Genomic DNA, 15,303 nt, shown 5'->3' with positions numbered 1-15,303 from the left:
CTTAAGACAAGTGTTTAACTGTAAAGGCATAAAATATCCATATGACTTCTAAAGGTAATGGCATTTTCAACATTAGCATAAGATTTGACCTTTGTGTCCAGTCTTCTGGGATGTGCCACTTTAGCATGTTGGGTTTCTTTTTCTTCCTGCTTATTGTTCAAAGACATACCTTGAAGCACAAACTTCAAGAATACAGTACTTCAAAGACAGAAAAGAACCCCTAAGAGCAGGACATCGCAGAGCAAAACTCAATTAAATTTTAACCTTTCAAACTGTAAAAGATGTGGAGTTGCTCTATTTCCTCCTTACCCAAATTAAATTGGATCCCCAAAGACACAAATAAAGATGCAAGGAAGACACTGGCACAAACACAATGACTTTCAAGAGGCAGGTTAAATTATAACACATCTCATTTATTCACTACAGTATAAATATATTCATGTTGCACAATTTGGTATTTATTGATTCAACAACGGAAAAGGAATGGAATATATCAGAATAGGAGAAAAGGGAAATCAAAAAGTCCTAAATTGAAATTTCTTTATCAAAAACTGTAATTTGTGAGATTGATACATTAACATCAAAACCAGTGATGTCAAAGTTGGCCATGATTGATTATCATTACAATTAAAATATCTCAGATATAAATAATATCCAGAAAAGACAGTATTAAAGAAGTCCAGGCACAGAAAAGAATGGCGCAATGGGGATCTTTCTGCATAGCACAGTTACTAATGCCCAATGCTAATGCTGGCTGAGGCCAAACTCTGCAAGGAAATTAATGTGGCCCATCATCAAAATTTAGGAAAATGCTGTGAAAAAATGATCAGTGGTATTTGAGTGGAAATTCTCTTCAGTACTAGACACATTGATTTTACACATTTTACTAACTGCAAGGTGTTATTTATTATTTTAATAAACCCTACAGGAGCCCTATTATTGAGGGCAGCAATTCTGAGAGTGACATTTTTTAGAGCACTTATAAAAAATACTTAAAGTTCAGTGTTCAGTTACTATGTTCTGCCAACAATCCTTCTAGGCCTAGACTTTGCCTAGGGCCATTGGCTCTCAACACTGTATGTTGTACAAAGCAGGAACACATACAGCAATTTCTTTTATATCATACCATACTGTCACTTAGTTTTGGGGAAAGTTTGCATTTAAATTGCCATGCATTTATTTAAAGATGTAAAAATAATAGAAATGATTCTTGAACTGGTTCCTACTCCAATTTGTTAGGGACTTGATCTATTTAAAAGGAAGGTGCAATGCAATGTGTGACTTGGGTGACACAAGGTGGTCCTCTTGGTTCCTGCACTTCTTAGTTTAGACTCTTGTCAGTTCATTGCTGTGCCTGTGGCAGACAACCTGTCACCCACCTGGCTTGGCAATCAGCAGAGAGTGACCTTTCAGTTTGTTGGTTATTAATAGCATAGAGTAATACAGGAAAGAGAACATGGATGGCAGAGCATTTCTTCCAGACATTCAGCTGTGCCTGTGTCTGGTCTTAGATGAGCTGTCATGAAGACAGGCTTGGTCCTCTAGTGCCTAGATGTGTAAGTGGCACAGATGCTGAACATCAGTGGATGGTGGGTCAACAGGAAAGTGTGGGCTTTGCAGCTGCTCAGTGGCAAAATTAACAAAGACCTGAAAGAAAAAAAAAAAGAAATAGTTACTAACTCATGCTGGTATTGATTATTATAAAAGGAGACATTGTCTCAGATACTGTACAGATGGGGAAAAAAACCAAAAAACTAGAAGCCCATCTGCTGGGAGACTATGTATTCTTGATATGGCAGGGACGTTACATCATGAAATCTCAACAGTAATGTAGCCTAAAGAAGATATGAATTATGACAACCCCAACTGACATGTCAACATAAATGCTGACTGCCAAATGGACTCACCCCTATATGAAGAGCTACAGGCAATTGAAAACTACTGATAGAAGAGATAGAAGAGAATCAGTCTCCCCAGAAACTCTTAATTGAATGTTGGCTACCAAAAGTTCATCTCTAAAGCCATAGGCAAACAAATAAAACTTGAGGGACTCAGCGGGATGAATATATATATTGTGCATGTATATGGACATGCATGCATATGTATATGTAAAAATAATAATGAATTTGAGAAGGAACAGAAAAAATTACATGAAAATGGTTAGAGGAAAAGATGAAGGAAGGAAGAATAAGGTAATTATATTTTAATTACAAATAAAATAATTTTTAGGAAGGCAGACATCATGCCTTTACACCACACTTTCCTTTATCAGCACACACACACACACACACACACACACAGACACATACACACACAGAGAGAGAGAGAGAGAGAGAGAGAGAGAGAGAGAGAGAGAAATCCACTGAACAGTCAGCTCTCAGAATAAGGACTAAAAAGTCTCCTGAAAGTCTTAATACATCAATACCTTGTAGTTTCATTAAATTTTTATTTCTGGTATTCTTAGCAAGCATTTTATTTTGCTCAGAGTCAGCTATTGTTCTACTACTGAAGAATCAAATCTATCATTTGGCATTGAATAGTTAGAGAGGAAAAGTTTAACCAAAGGGAATATCCAGCCCTTCCATGAGCAAATGAAAGCTCTGTGCACTGAATAATGCACACAAGACAGACCTTCTAACTTTAGCCATTTTTACTAGACTTTTGGGAAATTGAGTTAGGTTAACAAAAATAGATAGTGTGTTAAAATAAACAATCTAATTTTAAAGTTTGATTGATAAAGTCCAATAACTATATGCATATGATTATATGAAAATAACTATATGCAATAATAATATGCATGTTGTTCTATTTGAAGTGGTGTACCTGTTCCAGAGTGGTCTGGCTGATGGAGTAATGCTCGATATTCAGGAGGCTCTTGTTGTTCTCTAGAACTTTGAACAAATCAGCTAAACACTCCCAACTCTTTGGTATATGATACTCCGATAAATTAAGGCGCTGTCCCTAAAAGTCAGAAAACATGAGAAGTCGGAAAATATTAGAAATGACTGGACAAAGTTAATTACACTAAATTTTGTTGTAAATAAATCCAACTGTGTTTTTTCAGCCACACATGTAAGGTGTGTAGGTTAAGTTTGGGAATTGCTAATGGATGCTCATTTTACTCCAAGATGAACTAAACCAGTGGCATACACTTGGATTCAGATGATGCCCTGCCCCACTCTGCCTCACTGTGTCATACATATTAGGAGAAGCTTTAATCACCAGAGACTGCCTACAGATGCTCCAGAAAATAGGGGTGAACTCAGCATGATGAAAATATCTGAGGATTCTAAAAACTTCACAAGCATCTTGGGTCTTAGATGTCTTCATTACTAGCTAAACAGCTCATGGTAAGAAATTTACTCACTCTGATTCTTGTATTTATGCTTTCCCGATGAAAGAGTTTAGAGTGCTACTGGAAAACAAATGATAGTGTCTGATGGGTTATTTTTTAAAAAATGAATAAAGAATGACTACTTACTGCTTACTACCTGTTAGAAATCATGATACATAAGAGTAACAGATATCTAAAAGAATTATAAACCAGGTGGAAGAGATTTCTCAGTGGTTAAGTACACTGGCTGCTCTGCCAGGAGACTGGATTTAACTCCTACCAAATATGGAACCTCACAATGGGCTGCAACTCAGTTCCAGGGGATCCGTACCTTCTTCTGGCCTCCAGAAATGTCAGAACTGCATGTACTTGGTACTCAGACATTCACATAGGCAAAATACCCATTCATATAAAAAATAAATAAACTTCAAAAAATTATAAGCAAGTTTGGTGCCTAGCACTTGAAGGGCAGAAGTAGGAGATTTGGTCTAAATCCAATTCTATCCTTAGCTGGATAGTGAGCTTCAAGCTAGTTGGGCTACACAGCAAGAGTGTGCAAATCAAAAAAAACTAGAAAAGAACGAACTGTACTCCATTCTTCTAAAACTTCCATGTATAGAACAACCTGTTTACATTGTCAAAAGGCCACTTCAGATTGAATGGGCCTGAGCCTGCCACTCTCTATGCCTAAAAGGTACCATCTAGTGAAGATGCTACTGGCCTATGCACTTTGGTCACATTGGCTTCAAAGATTATGGTTCCAAGTATATGATTCTTTTCATTGAAAAATGTGAAAATGTTCAAGCTTATATAATATGAAAACTACAAAGCTTTTAAACACTGTAGCAAATACATAGAAGAAATTGATCTCTGCATCCCTCCACCCAGATGAAATGAACACAAAATGGAGATGCAAACTGGTTAAGACAGGAACATGTGCAATCAATCTTCTCTGCACTGTCTCACATGTGACCAAACATTTCTGCTATCTACAATAGTGGTCAAGCAATATTTGCAATACAAGCTTTTCTTTTTCTTTTTTTTTTTCTTTTTCTTCTCTCTCTCTCTCTCTCTCTCTCTCTCTCTCTCTCTCTTTGGTTAAGGAGATATGGTCAATAATTAATGTAAAAGCAAAAATACAGCAGGTTCTTTCTTTTAGCAGTGTGGAATAAAAGAGAAAAATGACTAATACATGTATAATATGCTTTTGGCTAAAAGCAGTAACACAGGCTATTAGGATTAGCTCTCTGCATAGTTGTTTAACACCCCTTTTGAAAAATCCCCTCCTAGAGGGAGGATGAACTCATGGGACAAGAAACTTTGGAAACTCACAAGGTCCAGGGAACAGAGAGATATAAAAATCCATGAAGGCCTCTTGCAGGTTATAAAATAATGACAGGAGGAAGGGGACTCTTCCCACTGCAGATGCCTGCAAGTGGTGATGAAAATACCAGGGGTGTGGTTTGGGGGGGAATAGTCATTTCTCCTGGAGCTTGTTATTCAGTGATATCACGGGATTTGAGTAACTCACACTCTTATATGTAACCCCAATAACCCCACTGATTCATTAAGCTAATCCCAAGTGGTATTCTTTCATTAGCTTGTCATTAATACCTTATCTGAAGTGAATACATACCTACTCATGAATTTTCTGAAAAAGTCACACAACCTACCTTCAACTGGATTTCTGGGAAATGGAGCTTCAAGCAGTCATAAACTGCACTAGGCTGACTTCCTTCCTTATGGAGCCAAACTTTGACTGTGTAACCATTGCCAAACCTGAGTCAAATAAAAATATGGGTAGCATTAGGTTATATATTGACTTTCAGTGAGAGTGTTATCCGGTAATTCGTACAGACTCAGAGAAAGTTAGTACCTCCTTTAAACTGCCGGGGTATTTAGATTCCCAAAGACATAATGTGGAGAAGTTGACTTTAAGTCCATAACACAGTTGCTCTCACTTGTTAACACTGACCAGAACATTGGCTTAACTTAAAAACAAATCAGCAAATCCAGAAATCGGCACATAGCCCATTAAAAAAAGCTAAGGGAAAAATGCAAGTTGGAAAAACAGAGTGATGAGTTAGAGGAAGTCAGAGGTTGCCCTGGAGACCAGCCTGGGAAGTTTATTTCCAGGATTGTTACTTCCAGGCCTGCAGTGACTAAAAGGTGACTGGGAAAAGATGAAAAGGGAATACATAATTGATCGAAGGACTTGTTTGTCGGTTATGCAAAACGATTTTCCAGGATTAAGTCATCTCTGGTGGGTGGAGAATCTCTTAATGGCTCCTACATCCTCACAGATAACACTGCAGAGCTGGTTAGATTCCTTCACTGTTATCTCAGGAACGGCAGTAAGTGCGAAACCACACTAATCTCATACAGTAATCTTCAAGAAGGTAGTAGGCTTTCAAAATTCTTCTGGTTTTAATAACTGTCTTTGTCTTTGACAATTTCCTTCACTATATTTTGGTCATATTTATTTCCATAACTCTGTTCCTCCTACATTCCTCTCCACACCAGCTTCAAGTTCCTAATAACCCATTAAATTCAATTTATGGTAGCCAATATAGTCCTGGGTTTGTAGCCAGACACTAGTGTTTGGTCTAACAGAAAACTAACTTTCTCTCCTCAAGAATCCATCATTTGTCCACAGATCTTGATTTGGAAAGACACTCAAACACTCATATCCCCTCGATGAGAAAATGTCAGTAGGGTGATCTTGTGCAAGGCTTGTGAGGGTGATCACAGGTGCCATGATGTCATAGCTGCAGTGGTGTGGTCATGTTCAGAAGATGCTCCAGTCTTTCCTCCATTTTATGATGGTTCCTGAGCTTTGGGGAGGTTGATACAGATGTGTTGTTTATGGTTGAGCACTCAGTTGATATATATTCTTGGCATTTTAGTGAGCTGTGTGTTTCTTCATTAACTCCTATTCACTGTGCAACGAGTCTTCTCTTACGAGTTCTGAGAATCATACTAATCCATTGGTAGAGAGAGAGAGGCCCAGTTAGAAGGCAGTTTGGTACTATGCTATTTAGAAATGTACTAGTTATTGGTTGTACCCAGAGTTAGTGAGCTTCCTAATCGTTCCAAACTTGGGTTGACAGGGTTGTCCAGTACCTGTAACCACTGAGATATCTTGACAGCCAGATTATTGAAATTTGTATGAGCTTTGTGTAGTGTGATATCAGTTTCAGGTATAGAACATAGTATCCAGCACTATCTAGCACAGTACTTCATGCTACAAATTTAATTAAATTAACTTAAAGAATGAAAAACGGTATGGCCAATTCGTATGATCATTATTACTTGTACATTTATTTAAATTTACCTAGAAAAAAAACTGACCATAGTCAACTTATATTTTTATCCCTTGAGTCTGTGTGATAAGGACAGGTGACTTAAGATTTCAAGGATGTAAGAAAAAAAAGATTACAAGGACTTGTTAGAGGGAATACTGATAAGCCTTGTGAACTGTAGTGTGATTTGAGGGGGATTTTTCTATTGCCCCTTTATCTTCCAAACATAATGACATGGAAGCCTGGTATATTACTACAAGCTTCAAAAACTAAGCTGGGCAGGTTCTGGGCTATTCTATTTTCCCAGCCTAATTTCCAGCCACATGACCCACTGCCTTGGTCTTGCTTGCCATTTGCATCCTCATGGCAACTTGCTCCTGTGGAATCTCTTACATTCTGGTTTTAACCACAGATCCCTCTCAACAGGTCCAGAGAGAAATTCTGCCTCCTCTCTTTTGCCTCACTATTGGATAAATCTTCATTAACCAACCAGAGTTGAAGAAAAGCAATGTTTTATAAGACATTGACAGAAAATACTTTATAATGAAGAAAATAATAAAATCCAGAGTATACACAGATCTCCCAGAAATTAGTATTTGCATTCACAGTGCACAAAACCATTTCGCAACAGTGAGATGAGATGTGTGTCCAGTATTCTGTTCTGCCATCTCCTGCCTTTGTGACCATCCAACTGGGAACTTGTGTGCTTTTCCTAATAATAGAGTAGGTAGATATCAAACAGTATAAATTAGATGTACTAATTATCACCAGCTCAGGATTGATAATCTTTAAGGGTAAAACAGATTGTCATGTGGGATTAAAATAAAATAAATTTGAACCCTTGATAACAGCAGAACAAAAACCTAGAGCCATTAAAGCCACTGTGGTTGTGACTACAAATGCAGAATTTTGTAGCTAAGACAAGAATAATTCCCTCTGCCAGCAATTAATGGGAGACTGATTCTGAAGCAGAAACCTTAGGACCTGGGAATTAAGTCTCCAGGGAATCTTGTGGAAGGAGTTTCAGGAGGCCATACCATGTTGGAGTTAAGAATCAAGCTCTGAATTCTTGGTGCCCTCTTCCTTTATGGAATTTCTGAATTCCATGGTGAAAGCATGCTGAAACCCAAGAATGGTCAAGTTTGTTGAGGACTATCTAGGACTTTAATCTCTAGATCTCCAACTACATGTAACATATAAAATATTATTAAAAGTTACCATCAATTCTGGTAGCTATGATGGTCTTTGCATGTTACTGTGTGCTGCTTTTCTGTCATTGTCACTTGAGACTTTTGCTGTTAATAATAAAACATTTATTTAAAGTGTTGTTTCTTTAGTGGCTGTTAGTGCTCTATTGACAGCAATCTGATCCCTATCCTTGAAGTGTGGGTTTTCCACCCATCAAAGAGCTCTATAGTGAGTTGCAATCTTTATACCTAGAACCCCTCCAATTACTATGGAACAAAGCTTCCATCCCTTGTGGCTGATGGCTTCTCTTTTACTCATGGCTGAGATGCCACTGAACATGGGTAAACACACATGGACCCATATAGAGATGAGTTCTGTAACACTCCTATTTAGGCAGTTCTAGAAATTCTACACTAATACACTAGATCCATTAGGGGATCCATATCAATGTCTAGTCTGCTCCATAGGAGTAGAAGAAAAGCTGAGTTTCTGATTTACACCGAGTACCCAACACTGCCTTCATCAAGACTCCAGAATGTATGGGCATTTTCATGATGAGATCCCTCAAATGCTTGTAGGGACTTCTCAAGGTCAAGAGATGGGTCACAGGAACTTTGAAGCTTCTATATGTAGTAGGCTCCCAGCCATGACTGGGCACAGCATTGATTCCTAGAAGGGGGATGTTGAGGGGCAATATGTTTTTAGATATTCTGAGACCATTACAAAGACTTTCTGATAAAAATGCTGGATACTGATAGCCTGCATTCCTCCCACAAAATGCATGACCTTAAAATGTTCAGTGAGACTTCCAAGCTCAGCCGTCTCATCTAGAGATGAGACCAAGAAGAGACACTGCTTAATAGGTTGTTTGAGGACACAATTGATTCTTCCCTGGGAGTCCTTTGGAGCTGCTTTTGGCACTGTGTAAGTAAATAAGTAAAGAGTGTAATTTTGGCTCTATGCAGGATTATGCCAGAATGAAACATCACTGTATTTCACATTGAGAAGCCCAAAACTTACTTGGGAAAGTTCCGTGAATGCAGACAAGACAATATAAACACAGATTGTGTGCTGGTAGGGAGTAGTGAAGGGAAAACACACACTTTGACCACTTTTATCACTAATATAGTTTATAGCCTTTATAAGTATATTTTGTTTACAGCCTTTAGTGGTATATTTTTAAGGTATTTTTTTTTAAATTTGTGCTAAATCCCAAATTCTGTCTAATAAATTCTCTATAAACATATTAATATTTTGAATTCTTTCAATGTTACAGTTTATTTGAAGTAACACATTGTAGCTTTGCTAGAGAAAAATAAAAAAAAAATTAGTTCTTAAAAAATGTTTTCAAGAGAATATATCCCTTTGGTAGAAAGATAATATCCATGGCTTTGTCTAGATTAGTCAGCAATACATAAAATTATCAAAGAATATATATTTACTATTAAGAAAATCTTTGAAAATCATTAAACTAACTTATGACATATCTAACTATTTAATTTAGGTCTACTTTCTCATCTCTGCCTTGTTGTGCCAATAATCTAAATTACCTGGAGTATTTATTTGATTACTAACTACATTCAAAGACTGAAAATTTTTAGCACAGTCAGAGCCAGTGCATCGCATGTTGACATACACAACTTATTGACCCAACACATCAGGATTGTCCATTATGCACTGTCATTTGTATAGCAGCAATCACAAGAAGAAGTGAACAGTGATGTCAGCAGGCAAAGTTATGTGTAAAAGTTTTTTGTGATACAATGTTTACTGATTGTAATATATTTAAGAGTACTAAAACAGAAGCAGTAAAAGCACAAGAACACAATGAAGTTTCTGGCACCAACAGACACCAAAAAGTAGAATGAGTGAGCAGGTACTAACTGAAATGACCCCACAAGTCAGAGCTGAAGCCCTGACCTTTTATACTTCTTAGCTCCATAGTCCATTTGAAAAATATTTTAGCTCAAATTAAAATTAAATATTTTGGGTATATGCCCAGGAATGGTATAGCTGGGTCCTCATTATGTCCAATTTTGTGAGGAACTGCAAGACTGATTTCCAGAGTACTTGTACCATCTTGCAATCCCACCAACAATGGAGAAGTGTTCCTCTTTCTCCACATCCTAGCCAGTATCTTCTGTCAACTGAGGTTTTGATCTTAGCCCTACTGACTGGTGTGAGGTGGAATCTCAGGGTTGTTTGGATTTGTATTTCCCTGATGACTAAGGATATTGAGCATTTCTTTAGGTGCCTCTCAGTTATTTGATATTCCTCAGTTGAGAATTCTTTGTTTAGCTCTGTCCCCCATTTTTTATTTGATTCTCTGGAGTCTAATTTCTTGTGTTCTTTGTATATATTGGATATTAATTAGCCATCTATCTAATGTAGAATTGGAAAATACATTTTTCCCATTCTTTTGTTTGCCATTTTGTCCTAATGACAGTGTCCTTTGCCTTACAGAAGCATTGCATTTTTATGAGGTCCAGTTTGTCAATTCTTGGTCTTAGAGCATAAGCCATTGGTGTTCTGTTCAGAAAAAAATCTCCAGTGCCCATGTGTCCAAGGCTCTTCCCCACTTCTATTAGTTTAGGGTATCTAGTTTTATGTGGAGGTCCTTGATTGACTTGGACTTAAACTTTGTATAGGATGATATTATTGGAATGATTTGCATTCTTTTACATGCTGACTGCCAGTTGGACCAGCACCATTTGTTGAAAATGCTGTCTTTTTATAACTGGGTGGTTTTAGCTTCTTCGTCAAAGATCAAGTGACCATAGGTGTGTGGCTTCATTAAGGACACATGTTCCACTATGCTCATAAGAACCTTATTTATATTAGCTAGAAGCTGGAAAGAACCCAGATGTCCTTCAACAGAAGAATGGATAAAGAAAATGTGGTATATTTACACAATGGAATACTACTCAGCTATTAAGAACAATGACTTCATGAAATTCTTAGTCAAATGGATGGAACTAGAAAACACATTCCTGAATTAGGTAACCCAAACATAAAAAAACACCCATGGTATGCACTCACTGATAACTGGATATTAGCCCCAAAAGCTCAGATTCGCAGAACATAGGAAGCTCAAGAAGAAGGAAGACCAAAGTGCTTCAGTTCTTTTTAAAATGAATAAGAAAAATATTTACAGGAGGAAATATGAAGACGAAGTTTGAAGCAGAGACTGAAGGAAAGGCCATCCAGGGACTGCCCCACCTGGAGATCCAGCCCACACACAGCTACAAAACCTAGACAATATTGCTGATGCCAAGAAGTACATGCTGGCAGGAGCCTGACATAGCTTCTCCTGAGAGGCTTTGACAAATATGGAGGTGGATGCTCACAGCCAACCATTGAACTGAGAACTGGGTCCCCAGTGGAAGAGTTAGAGAAAGGATGCAAGGAGCCAAAGGGGTTTGCAACCCCATAAGAACAACAATACCAATCAACCAGCACTCCCAGGGACTGAACTACTATCCAAAGAGTACATATGGAAGGACCCATGGCTCCAGCTGCATACATAGCAGAAGATAGTCTTGTTGAACATCAACGGAAAGAGAAGTCCTTGGTTGTGCAAAGGCTCAATGCCCCAGTGTAAGAAAATACCAGGGCAGAGAGGCAGGAGGGGTGGGGGGCACCCTCATAGAAGCAGGAGGAAGGGTATGGGATGGGGATTATGAAGGGGGAACCGGGAAAGGGTATACCATTTGAAATATAAATAAAATATATTCAGTAAAAGATAAAATTAAATGGTTCATGAAAATATGTTGATACTATTCTCAACAATTAAAATATATATCCACAGGGACTTTTTAAATGAAATATGCTCACAGTTACATAAACTATAAACTGGAAAATTATAGACTCAGAAGAGTATCTGTTGTGCAAGCATATATTCAACAAGCACAAGTTTAACGCTAGAATACCATTTGAATGTTCTGTGACCATTAGTTACTCTTCACCTGCAGCCGATCACCAAAGAGCTCATCCCACCACCACAATTATGAAGAAATATATACTCTTTCTAAAATGTAACAGAAGCATTAATGTGCTAAATTCTGTAAGTGCATTGCCATTCTGGCTTTTAAATATATCTTCTAAAATTTGCAGGCAAAAACTTCTAGGTATAAAATCTAATATCTGAAAGTAATAAGTATTTAAATTTTGTGTTAGATTTCTCTTTATATGAAATTGAACTCTAATATCTGATTCATAAGAAATCTAAACCAACATTCACACACACACACACACACACACACACACACACACACAAACACACACACACACACACACCCATTGATGTATTTTCCAACAAAATAATTGGAATATAAAATACCTTTTAAAAACATTTAAAAATGGTGTTTTCCAATTCATGATGTAATAAAAGCTCAGAGAGCATAGGGTACCATGTTCCTGAGTTCTTATATGAGCGCCTATCTGTCACCTGTATGAGAGTAGTCCCAGGGTATATAGGAACACAGATACTTCAGACCAAGTCACCACATTTATAACTTTCTTGTCTCACTATACTACATCCTACTTACTCATAGCTTGGTGTCTGCCAGATGAAAACTTTTAGTCCTCTCCCTGATTTGTTGACAAAGGAAGTCAGACTAATGGGTGATTCTAAAAGAAGTGGTTTAACGTCGAGTAGGTAACAAATACATATGTGTCTAGGTGGCATGAGGCTGATAAACCTGCCTAGAAATCCCCTCATCATTATCCCAGTTTTCTTCTTTTTTTTTACTTTATTTAAAAAAAAAACAGAGATACATACAGATTATTAAAAGCATTTTAGCGCAAATATATATGAATATATTTTTCATAGTACTTGATTTTTTTAAAGGTTTGATAATATGCATTGAAATCTTACTACTTACAAAGATCATAAAGTATATGTAAAACAAAACATAACATGGAAATAGTCAAGGATTTTGGTATGTAAAGATTAAACAAAATGATTTTTAACTACCAAAAATCCATCAACGTTATCTACCATATAAACAAAGACAAAGGAAAAAAAACCACATGATCATCTCAATAAATGTGGAGAAAGCACTTGACAAAATTATCCCAGTTTTTATGTGACTCTTTGTGGTGGTGTGAATAAGAATGGTCCCCACAAGCGCATATATTTGAATTGTTGGCCCCTAGTTCATGGAATATCTTGGGAAGGATTATGTGATGTGGCCTTGTTGGAAGAGGTATGTCACATATTTTCAAAAGGCCATGCCAGACCCAGTGTCGCCTCTTTCTTCCTCCTATTTGTGGATCAAATGTCAACTCTCAGCTACTCAGCTACTGCTCCAGCATCATGCCCCACATAACTGAACAATCCATGCCATTATGGTCACTGACTCGCCCTTTGAAACTCTAAGCAACCCTACACATTACATGTTATCTTTTGTAAGTTGCTTGGCCATGGTGTCTCTTAGCAGCAATAGAACAGTAGCTAAGACAGTCTTCATCCAGAGAGGTAAGGAACCAGTAGAGAGAACAGAAGATAGTTCTGACTTTATCTGTCTTAAATGAGGTGCCAAGCACATGTCATTCTATTTAAACCCTCAGGATTTTATAATTCACCATCTTTAGCTCTATAACACAAACATGGAATGAAATCTCATTTGGTGCTAAAAAATCAAAACAAAAAAAAACTTGTTTAGCTCACACAGTTCAAAGGAAAAGAAAGTCTCACAATTTCAATATTCATAAATTCAACAACAATAAAAAAATCCCAGCTCACAGCAGGATGTCTTCTAGTGGCTAGGACTCCTCCATTCTTTAAATGACCCCTGTGACAATAGTATGTTCATTTTATTCTTTACAGATACCTGTGCACCATTGTCCACAGACAGAAGATGAACAGTTCTAAGGTCATTCCTGTTTTCACTCATCTGATTTCCTGCAGCACTGAGACAAACTAGGTCTCACACCACAAGCACATCATTTCTTCTAACGTGCCTTAGTTATTCAACTTTCCTTGAGGTGAGCTTGGAAAATTTCCCAGTAGTCCCAAATGCAAATAAGGATGATCATGGGGGCTATATATTCAAGACTTTAATATAAAGGAGCCCCTGACACTTATCAAATTATAATGAAAAAAACAAAATAGTGTTTTCCAGGAGGCACAGCATACCTTCTGAAAAAGAGAATGTCTTTAAAAAGAGCCTCAGTAAGCTTCTGAATATAAAGACAAGATTATATGAGTAGACAAAAAGGCTTCCCAATAAAAGAAAGATCTAGTCACATTAACACACCTCTCAAAGACAATTCATCTTAGCATCTAGAAAACAGATACCTGGTACAACATAAAAGAGGAATGATTTGTTTTGGTTCAGTTTCAGTGAGTCTCAGTTTATCATTCCAGAACAGGCTGGCAGAGAAACTGACGGTTGCAGAATCATATAGTAGAAGGTATTTATAAATAACAGGCCAAAAACAAACAGAGCACAGAACCAAGGGGTGTTTTAAGCATCTAGCCCTGGGTAAGCCAATCATGCTTCCATCATATATCCAAGAATTTGAGCAGTACTATTTGGATCTTGATTGGTTAAAAATAAAAAATGGAAAGGATAGAAAGCTGGGCAGGTGGGAAACATGAAGTGAATCTGGGGAGAGTCAGGGGTTAGAGGTTAAATGACAAAAACACATTTTTTTGAAATTCTCAAAAAAAAAAAAAAAAACAAAACAAAAAAACAAGAACATGGGTTTCCCTGCTACTGTCCCTAACATCCCTGTGCATACCTTAGTGTTTAATAAAGCACAGAATGAAGAAAATTCCCTGTTATGATTTAGTATAATAGAAGGGAAACAATGTTTCTTCTTGGTTAAACAGCAAAATGTAATTCCTTTCATTTTTATTTTTCATAGCAAGCAAAGGAGATAATTTAAAAACATGATGTCAGTGCCAAGTCAAGACAGAAAAGGAAATGACCTCATCTCTACTATAGTCAGTTTTTGTCTACCTCATGACCACCTTGGTCATTTTACTTTTAGAATGGTAAGGTAAGAAAAGATTCTGTCCTTATTGGTATCTTATATTTAGTGCTAATGGTAGTCTCTGGCCAGTTTTCTTTACTTCAGAGACACCTCAGAATCCTGATAGATAAAAGATATCTTTAGAGTTGACAATATTACAAATCACTTTTCTAATTTCTTGACCTTAGCAAGAACTTTTTTCTTTCACTTTAAAACAGAAAGTTGGCGTGTAACACAATGGTTATCTATGAAGTTAAAATTCTGACATTTGAGGTTAGAAGAATTTATAAGTTACTAAAATACTATTTTAATAACTAGGCTAGTACTGTTTGAAAAGGTTGTAATGATGTGAGAATAAATAACTAAACAACCAAACAGGAGCTGACATTATCTAGGCATTCTTCATAGATCTTGTATAACCCCACCAACACACATTAGGACACCATAGATCATTACATCAAGATACTACCAACAGCTCTTTTTTTTTTTAAAGTAATG

At 37.0% G+C, this 15,303-nt stretch overlaps 1 protein-coding gene across 1 annotated transcript in view; it reads right to left on the bottom strand.

Annotated features, from left to right (window-relative positions):
• Window positions 1–1,548: 1,548 nt before the first annotated feature.
• Window positions 1,549–15,303, bottom strand: part of ABCA13 (ATP binding cassette subfamily A member 13) — a gene marked incomplete at both ends in the record, with an annotated part of 453,164 nt that continues 439,409 nt past the window's right edge. The window contains 3 exons of the mRNA XM_080920446.1: window positions 1,549–1,647; window positions 2,824–2,961; window positions 5,008–5,113. Of these exons, the coding sequence (XP_080776572.1) occupies window positions 1,549–1,647; window positions 2,824–2,961; window positions 5,008–5,113 (343 nt within the window). The remainder of the gene's footprint in view (window positions 1,648–2,823; window positions 2,962–5,007; window positions 5,114–15,303) is intronic.

Source organism: Micromys minutus (assembly GCF_963924665.1).
Source record: "Micromys minutus genome assembly, chromosome: 1".
In the NCBI taxonomy this organism is placed as follows: domain Eukaryota; kingdom Metazoa; phylum Chordata; class Mammalia; order Rodentia; family Muridae; genus Micromys; species Micromys minutus.
The sequence above is the reverse complement of the archived record's forward strand: the minus strand, read 5'-3'. Positions and strand labels throughout refer to the sequence as shown.